Raw genomic sequence first — 10,231 nt, 5'->3', positions numbered from 1 at the left:
TTTATTTATTTATTTGACAGAGATAGAGACAGCCAGCGAGGGAGGGAACACAAGCAGTGGGAGTGGGAGAGGAAGAAGCAGGCTCCCAGAAGAGCCTGATGTGGGGCTTGATCCCAGAACACCGGGATCAGGCCTTGAGCCGAAGGCAGATGCTTAAGGACTGCGCTACCCAGGCGGCCCTGGAGGTGGCATTCTTAAATAGGGCTCCTCTGGGGCCAGAAACATGCCTTTACATTTTCTGCAGCCCCAGTTTCTATCACACTGCCTGAATTGTAGAAGGTTCTCACTCTTTTCTTGTTTGCTGAATGAATTTGGAGCTGCTGAGGTGTCATAGTTCCTACTTTTGTTTGAAACCTCCTTTGTCTACAGGCTGATGTCTACGGGTCCCCAGGCCTTTGCCAGAAAATCATTTGCTCGCATACTCTGGCTCTAGTGACTTTACCTTGCACACAGCTGGAAAGAGGATAAGACTGACTGGAGGCAAAAGAAAAAAGGTACCCTGGCCACTCTTTTATGTGTGATAGCTGCTCCCTCTGAGCCCCACAAAGCTAGGTGAGGCACCTCTCCTTCGGGTTCCCTATTAGAGGACTTAATTCACACAGTGTTTAGCTCTAAGGGTAGATGTGGTAGACTTTGGGGGTGGCCAGAACATCCTATGCATGTTCTTTGCCTGTAGCTGAAAAGAATGTGAAGAATGACTCCTACATCTCCAGATTTGCTGCAGGGTGAGGTAGAGGATTCAGAACTCCCTGGTGATAGAATACATTGGAAGGGCATTGAGCTCCTTGGTACAATGAGGTGGAAAAGTGTGAAATTTCCTGGAGGTGGGAAGAAACTTGATACCACAGGCTTAGTGCACCATGGGCTACCATGCCAGGTAGCCCTCTGTACTCCCTACCCTGGCTGAAGGAGAGAGTCAAAGTGCTAACTGTGCTTCCCTCCCACCCCAAAATGCATAGCTCCCCACCCACACTTTTAAAACAATTGGCATACCTTAACAAACTGTAGTTTCTGAGAGAAGTGCCAGGTTACCTTTCAGAGACGCCATAGGTCGAGTCTTCTCTCTGACTCACCCAAGAGACTCTGCTTTTTTGCTTTTTTAAATTATTATTATTCCAGGACTATCGTTATTATTAACCATCTTTTTTTCTCATTAAAATCAGCCATAGCTCCCACACTTTGAGGCACTAGCTTCTGCTCACCTCTTCCCCACCTTATTTTTCTCCATTTTCCCCTTGACATAACCTTAATCGTTCAATGGAGAAATTGTTTTTTTCCCTAGTGTCCACGCTGCTTTTAGTGCCTCCATAAGTACTCCCTTCCCCATCTTCAATATTATTTTCAGACCTCAGGTTGTCATCTCACCAAGAATTTTCTGACAATTGCATCTTTTTAATTTCTGTAGTACCCCACACTGTCCCTTTCCCTGCAACCACCCCTCTCTCCACTGCCCTCCTCTCAAGCTGATTTAAGTGTATTATCTATTTCCACAGTACCCCATGATATTCCCTTCCCTTTGCCAATGCCCCCTCCCTCCAAGCTGGGCTAGGTATCCAAAAATACCTAATACACAGTATTTTCACAGAATGCTCTGCTGCCCCTTTCGATTCCCCCAAACTTATTTAAGCATCTCTTGGGTTCTCATAGAATCCTGGGATGCCCCCTCTTTCCTGTCCCACCCCCAAGACAGGTCACATTAGTATTTCTACATTTTTATGGCATGCCATACTCCCTATTACAGTGTTTACCACACTGCCAGTTTACATATTTGTCTCTCCTGTGTAATCTAGAACATTGTTTAGAACTGAGGGCTATGTGCCATGGGGTATCCCCAGAACCTAAACTGATGCCTCACACATAACTGGTGGTCAATAAATGAACAAGGTGTCCTCATCATTATGCTTTTATTTCGTTCTATATTGCACAGTAACTAGGTAAATTCATGGTAGTTGTCAGTTTTCTTTACACAACAGCAGAACCAAAGGTTTCATAAAGGTCAGACATAAAAGAATTCCCCTATCCTTCTCTCATACTACTGGTTATTTCAAACTTTCAGGAATAGCCTATTTCAATGGTATAAGATATGGATCAGATCACAGAATATGATGGACTCATTTTACAACGTTAGCAAAACTGTTATACTAAATCTCAATGACAGAAAAAAGAAAAAAAAATCTTTTCTGCAATCAGATCTTAATCATATTGTGACCTTAATCAGCACTATATTAAAATGTATACAATCATACAATATCCATAGCAAACGCTCTATATTGCAGTTAAACAATTAGCACTGATCACAAATACCAAATGCCCCCCCCCCCACTTTTCCCATCATATTCAACTCAGGACCCAGCTAATCTACGTCTTGGGGTACCCTTGATGTTGTTTCCAACCCCCCTCAAGGGTCTGTTGCAGATTTCCCTAAGGTGCGCTGTAACCCCTAGCACCTGAATTGAGGATAGCCTCAACTTCTGCATCATCCTCGGAATCCCAATCATAATTACATGGCCAGTCCTTGGAGCATCGGTTACGCACCCTTGCCACAAAATGCATGACTTTCAGCTTGCTGGATTCCACGTGTGCTCTAGGTCCCCAGAAGAACTCATACTCCACGGGACTGCTACGCGGCACTGGCTTATAAATCAGGTACCCTCTGCGCACAAACTCCTCTGTGACGACCTTCTTTGGATCTCCAAAGATGCTGTGCTGTCGGCCAGGCTGCATCCCCAACTTTCCAAGCACTTTCCAGACCAGGGCCTCCTTGGCGCTGTTGCCCATGATGAAGATGAGGGCTAATATGGACATCAGGAGACTTTTCTTGGTGCCCTGAAAATTGCTCCGGGCTACCGAAGGCTTTTGCACTTGAGCAGTGCTGGAGGCTTCCTCAGGGGTGGTGGAGGCCTCCTCCGGAGTGCTTGGGTCTTCCTCAGGGCCACTCAGGTCGTCCTCCGGGGTACTTGGGGCCAGAGAAGAGGCCATCGGGGTCTCAGAAGCCTCTGAGGCCTGGATCTTACGGTTGTTGCGGTTCTCTTCTGCGGCCCTTGCGTTACGGCGGCGCCGACTCTTCCGACCCCGAGGCATGTCTCCTACTATGGGCTCTCGAGCCTACTGCAAATTCTAGGGAAAGATGCCTGCAGCTTCTGCAGAAAGCAACTACCTCTACCTTAAGAAGCGGCCGCCGCGGAAGCCAGCAATGTCAATAGTCTTTGTAGCAACAAACCAGACGTTCTCAGCGAGAAAGCTCACTCCCAGGGAAGCTGAAATGCATGATCAACCGCCATCTGCACTCCCTGCCTCCGTAGGCGCGCGAGAATGCTCTGCAGAACTGACTCCGCCTTTTCTGCCACGCACTCCGAACTCCAAAAAGGAAGTGGGCGTCTCCTCAGCCAAATTTCCGCTGTCAGATAGGAAAAGAAGCTCCACAAGGCAGGGGTGGGACTAGAGCAGAGATGACAGCTAGAGATTGGCAAGGGCAGGGGAATACACCAGATAAATGAATAGCATGGGATTTCTGTGTTTTTCAGTTTGGTACAAGACTTGCTCGCGGTTATTGGGAAGGAATGTGTCTCCAATACATTCTCACAGAATGCAGGATGTACATGTATGTGTGGCACAGGGTGCTAGTGGAGGGTGTGGGGAAATGGAGTTGAGGAGTGTATTCCGGAAGGAATCACGTAGTCTCAGCTCTCCTTTCCTGTCTTGGCTTACACAGCACATTAATTCACCATCTTTGTTCTCAGAAATAGTTTATGTGTATACTAATTGATTCGTGGACCCATCTAGGACCCAGATAAGATGCATATGGCTGAATTGCTGGGTGATGAGGGGAGGTGGGACTGCAAAAGCAGTGAACACTGTGCAAGAGATGCAGAAGCTTTAAAATGTTCTATATTCACGGGATTATTAAGCAGGGCACTGACTAGATCAGACCTGCATTTGCAGAGCTTCACAGAGGCTGTGCAGACTGTTGTCTGGCAGGTCACTTAGGAAGCAATTTGAATATGCAGTGAGAGGAAAAGAAAGTGAGCCTTAAGGCAGTTGCCATGGGGATGGAGAGGCAGAAAGGCATTTTAAGGGTGATCATGGACAAGATTTAGGGACTGATTGGGTGGAAGAGGGGGATGGGGAGAGGGTGGTGGAAGTGCAAGTTGACTCTGAGGTTTCTAGGCTCCAGTCCACCTGAATGCCTGATTTATTTTGGTTCCTTCATTCATTTGGTAATCCAAATATAATTCAGAGCATACTCTGAACTTTATCCACTATGGGTCTTTGCTCACTAATTCCTCTGTGTGAATTGCTTTTCCTCTCATCCCCAACTATCTAAATTCCATCTGCCTACTCACAGGCCTCTTCCTCCCTGAAGCTTGTCTTCCTGGATGAATACTGAGTCCATGTTCACTCCCCTGAGGGAGGAGTCTCTATAGCAAACACTCTGTATCTTTCTTATGTCATTCCAAACATACTATTTTGCATAACTCACTTCACCTCTCTGAGCCTCGGTTTCCTCATCTATAGTGTGTGGTTAATTAAGTGCTGTCCTCATAGGGTTGTGAGAATTAAATGAGATAACATGAAAAGCACTTATCACACAGGAGGCACAGCCTTCGCCTCTCAGGTGTTTCAAGCGGTGTGTGAGAGTGGCATTTAATAAATGCATGTTGAAGGAATACATGATGGAAAAGATATTGCACATGTGTTTAGCCGAACATTTTAAAAGCAAGCGAATATTTTATACCCTTTTGGTTGAAAGAGATTAAGTGCTTGCTTGACAGAACCTCAGATTGTAATCCCATTGAGGGAAGGGGCCCTGTCTAGCCTCTTGATGTCTCCCAGGCCTCGATAGGGTTTGTGGAACAGGGTATGGCTACCCCTAGTGAATAAGTGCCGGGGTGTGGCAGTGTGCCCCATTTGGAAAGCGGAATTGCCAGCTGAATTGCACCCAACAAGGCCCAGTCCTCTGTACATGTGTAGAAAGGGGATGCCTGGTATAGAGTAACAAGCATTGAACTCAAACCTTGAGTTCTGGTGCACCCCGTGTTGCTTACAAGCTCTTTGACTTTAATGAGTTCACTTACCATCTCTGTCCTCTGATTTGTTCTCTGAACAAATAGGAAAAGGCTAATCTCTACGGCCTTGTCTGCCAGGCCTCTTGTCAGGCTCTCTGGATATCCAACAGTACATACCAGTGACTCTGGATGAAAGCAGGTTCCTCTGAGTTCAGGGTTTTTTTGTTTTTGTTTTTGTTTGTTTTTCTCTTTTGTTTGTCTTATGTTTGCTGTTTATGAATCTGCCTAGAGGATTGCAAAATCACCTGTATTTTTTTAAATAGCTTCTCCATCCTGATGGGATTTTATGGGAATGTAATCCAGCAAACTAATTATCTTCCCAACAGTCACCTTCTAACTGAAATTTTCTTTATACCCAGAGCCTACCAAGGTCTCCTGTTGGGGAAGACTGGCCATAAACTAATTTGGGGGCAGTGTATGTTTACTGCTGCATTGCCTTCTGCCTACCAACCAGCTGGCTGGGCTCGGGGGGGGGGGGCATTTTTGTCTTGGGCTTCATCTGAGTGAACCTTTGCTCCACTCCACAACAAGGACAGGGCTGCTCCCCATTGCACCCTGGGGAGATCAGAGCCTACCTGAAGCAATGCACAAACTAGAACTGTGGCTTCCAACCAATTTCCTCAAAGGAGTAATCAGGAGCAGGGTTTAGTTTGTGAGGTACACTCAGTATTCACAAAAGCTTAACAGAAATCACATTTATGTAAGACAGGCCACAGAAGTTGTTAGTCAATAAACACAGTGTATTTAATAGCCAAAATATCACCAGGCACGGTTTTAACGGAAGGAAATAATTAAACCATGCCTTGGGATATTGCGGACCACAGGTTTGTTTGGAGTAAAAAGCACGTGACAAAGGAAGGACAACTGACTTGTGAGAACCCTAGGAGTACAAAGAGAGGAGGGAAACTAACATTGTTGTGGTAGGCTATGTGCCTAAACTACCTCCAAACTGAAATCTTTACAACAACCTTCAATTACCAAGGAAGCTAGAGAAAGGTTAGCTCTCTTGCCCAAGATCATAGCGCTGCTGGTGAATGTCAATATTCGGGCCCAAGTCTTCAGATTTCCAAGCCCTGGCTTCTGCCATCACACACCTTGCAGCTGCTCCAATTGAGCGTACATTTAGTAGTTCAAGAGGGCTTGGGATGGAAGGGAGTATTCTTGCTCTCTTGGAATAGGAGCAGAAGAAAAAGAGATGAGAAAAGGGACAGGTGTGGGGAAGAGCAAAGCAGAGATCCTTAGTCACCTTACCAGGTTTTCCATGCCTGGCCCTGCCCCCTTCCGAGCTGTGTCAAGTCCAGCATGTTACTTAACCTTTCTAAGCCTCAGTTTCTCCATCTGCCAATGGGTATGCACAGTGGTGTTGTAAAGATTAAATGGAAATAACTCATGCAAGATGGGGTAGGCTGGGGTAGGCTGTCCCCCAGACTCCAAAGGTGTCCACATCCCTGTCCCTAGAACCTGTGAATATGTTACCCTATATGGCAAAAGGGAATTCTGCAGATGTGATTAAGTTAAGGGTTTTTGGATGGGGAGATTATCCTGGAATATCTGGACGGGCCCAAGGTAAATGCAAGAGTCTTTTATAAGAGGGAGACATTAGAGTTAGAGCCAGCGAAACATCTAAGGGTGGAAGCAGAGATCAAAGAGAATAGAAGATGCTACACTGCTGGCTTTGTAGACAGAGGAAGCGAGTGTGAGCCAAGGGATGTAGGAGGCCTCTAAAAGCTAGAAAAAGACAAGCAAGTGGATTCTTCCCTAGAACCTCCAGGAGGAACACAGACCTGCAGATACATTTTAGACTTCTGACCTCCAGAACTGTAAAATTGTGAATTTGGTTGTTTTCAGCCACTAAATTTGTGGTAACTTGTTACATCAGCAGAAGGAAAGTCATACACAAGGCATATGTGTATCTCATTCATAGGGAATATCTAGTGAATAAGAGCCGCTGTTGAGGTGAATGAAAGCACTGGAAGGGACTGTGGTGGGATATGCTGGGCTGGATACATTGGCAGCAATTCTTGTGGGTCTTGTACCCTGTTCTTCCCTGGGGTTGTCTACTAACCCACCCACCCCAGGCATTGTCCCGGCTCTGTGCCCAAGTGTCCATAGGCATTGCTTTCACCTGGGCAGACATTGCTATAGCCTCCTCCTGGTGTTTAAGTGCTAGGAGCAAGATAGGTAGGGAAATGAGGGAGTAGGTCCGCGCTACTCTTGTTGCCATACACTAATTCACCTTTCAGTTGCCTGTGGGCCCTGTTCTGATGCTAGCCAGCACCTCCCCAGGGCATAGAGCACTCTTGGGCCAGTACCCCCCCTTTGCAACGACCCTTGTACAGATTGTGGGCCATGGCTTACTCAAACGAGTGAGTTGGACCCCATCTGCTATCCCTCATTCAGGGACTCCTTGCTATTTCTGGCCTACTAACGATTCCTCTGAGTCCTTTCACAGTGGGGGTACGGACTTATTTTACAATTTCAAGAATTAGGGTCTTTCAGGGAGGTCTATACTCCTACCATCGCAAAACAAAAGTCATGTGTGATTGCTTTTGGGTTTATTTGCTGGGTTTTAGGAAGAAATATCTTTACTGCAAATTAATCTCAAGCATAGGGACAAGAATAAAGATTAATGTTAGAAACACCTGTATTACCCTTGCCCCGCTGTCCCAACTTTAAAAATTAGGTCCTACTTTGGCCTATCCTTTACGTTGCAGATAAGGAAAAACCCCTCTGTTTACCTCTTCCCAGACCCACACCCCTCTTTTCTTCCTCGGTGGGGCCCTGCTATCATGAATTCAGTAGTTTTTTTCTTCAAATTTTTACTTAAATTCAAGTTAGTTAACATGTAGTGTAATATTGGTTTCAGGAGTACTATTTAGCGATTCATCACTTACATATAACACCCAGTGCTAATCATCCCAAGTGCCCTCCTTAATACACCTCACTCATTTAGCCCATCCCCCTCCCACCTACATCCATCAACCCTCAGTTTCTTCTCTATCCTTAAAAGTCTCATCATGGTTTGCTTCCATCTCTCTCTTTTTCCTTCCTTCCCTCATGTTCATCTGTCTTGTTTCTTAAATTCCACATATGAGTGAAATCATGTGGTATTTGTCTTTCTCTGACTGACTTATTTCACATGGCATAATACACTCTAGCTCCATCCACATCTTGCAAATGGCAACGTTTCATTCTTTTTGATGGCTGAGCAATATTCCGTTGTGTATACCACCTCTTCTGTATCCATTCATCAGTCAGGGGACATATGGGCTCTTTCCATAGTTTGGCTATTGTTGATAATGCTGCTGTAAATATTGTAGTGCACGTATCCCTCCAAATCTGTATTTTTGTATCCTTTGACAGTGGAGGAGGGTTCCTTTTTCTCACCATCTAGCCAATATCTGTCATTTCCTTTTCTTCATTTTAGCCATTTGGACAGGTGTGAGGTAATATCTTAGTGTAATTTTTAAAAAATTTTATTTAAATTCAATTTAGTTAACATATAGTGCATTATTAGTTTCAGTGGTAGAATTTAGTGATTCATCAGTTGCATATGACACCCAGTGCTCATTACATCAAGTGCCCTCCTTAATGACCATCACCTAGTTACCTCATCCCCCTCCCCCGACTCCCCTCCACCAACCCTCAATTTGTTTCCTAGAGTTAAGAGTCTCTTACAGTTTGGCTCTCTCTCAATTTTCATCTTATTTTCTTTTTCCTTCCCTTCTTCTATGTTCATTTGTTTTGTCTCTTAAATTACACATATGAGTGAAATCATATGGTATTTGTGTTTCTCTGACTGACTTATTTTGCATGGCGTAATATACTCTAGCTCCATCCACATCGTTGCAAATGGCAGGATTTCATTCTTTTAGATGGCTGAGTAATGTGTGTATATATATATATATATCACGTCTTCTTTATCCATTCATCTGTCGATGGACATCTGGGCTCTTTCCTTAGTTTGGTTATTGTGGACATTGCTGCTAAGAACATTGCGGTGTGTGAGCCCCTTGGAATCACTAGGTTTGTATCCTTTGGATACATACCGAGTTGTGCAATTGCTGTGTTGTAGGGTAGCTCTATTTTTAACTTTTTTGAGGTGGCTTCATACTGTTTTCCAGAGTGGCTGCACCAGTTTGCATCCAAAACCAGATATAGACCCCACCAAAAAGGAAAATTACAGACCAACATCCCCGAGGAACATGGATGCAAATATTCTCAAGAAGACACTAGCTAACAGAATCCAACAGTACATTAAAAGGATCATTCACCACGACCAGGTGGGATTTATTCCTGGTGTACAAGGGTGGTTCAACATCCACAGATCAAACAATGTGATACACCACATTAATAATAATAAAAAAGGACAAGAGCCATATCCTCTCAATAGATGCAGAAAAAGCATTTGACAAATACAGCTTTTGACAGAAAAAGCATTTGACAAATATCCTTTCTTGATAAAAACTCTCTGCAGTGTAGGGATAGAAGGAATGTACCTCAATTTCATAAAAGCCATATATGAAAAACCCACAGCCAATGGGGAAAAACTGCAAGCTTTTCCCCTAAGGTCAGGAACACGACAGGGATGTCCACTCTCACCACTGTTGTTCAACATAGTGTTATAAGACCTAACCTCAGCAATCAGGCAACAAAAAGAAATGAAAGGCATCCAAATCGGCAAGGCAGTCAAATTCTCACTCTTTGCAGATGAGACGATACTCTATGTAGAAAACCCCAAATACTCCACCCCCAAATTACTAGAACTCATACAGGAATTCAACAACGTTGGAAAGATATAAAATCAGTGCACAGAAATCAGTTGCATTTCTATACACTAACAATAAGGCAGAAGAAAGAGATGGAGGAATGAATGGATCCCATTTACAATTGGTCCAAAAACCATAAGATACCTAGGAATAAACCTAACCAAAGAGGTAAAGGATCCAGACTCTGAAAATTATAGAACACTTATGAAAGAAATTGAGGATGACACAAAGAAATGGAAAAACATTCCATGCTCATGGATTGGAAGAAGAAATATTGTTAAAATGTCTATGCTACCCAAAGCAATCTACACATGCAATGTGATTCCTATCAAAATACCATCAACACTTTTCATAGAGCTGGAACAATCAGTGCAATTTTTTCAATTTTTTAAATAA

The 10,231-nt window shown here is 44.2% G+C and overlaps 1 protein-coding gene across 1 annotated transcript; it reads right to left on the bottom strand.

Moving 5' to 3' along the window:
- Positions 1-1,887: 1,887 nt before the first annotated feature.
- Positions 1,888-3,343, bottom strand: MAGEH1 (MAGE family member H1). Its single transcript, XM_026489339.4, has one exon. It carries the CDS (start codon positions 3,079-3,081, stop codon positions 2,422-2,424), a length of 660 nt encoding a protein of 219 aa, XP_026345124.1. The 5' UTR covers positions 3,082-3,343; the 3' UTR covers positions 1,888-2,421.
- Positions 3,344-10,231: the final 6,888 nt, after the last annotated feature.

This window comes from Ursus arctos, chromosome X, assembly GCF_023065955.2.
Source record: "Ursus arctos isolate Adak ecotype North America chromosome X, UrsArc2.0, whole genome shotgun sequence".
Lineage (NCBI taxonomy): Eukaryota > Metazoa > Chordata > Mammalia > Carnivora > Ursidae > Ursus > Ursus arctos.
Note: the sequence above shows the minus strand (reverse complement) of the source record. Positions and strands in the feature narration are given on the sequence as shown.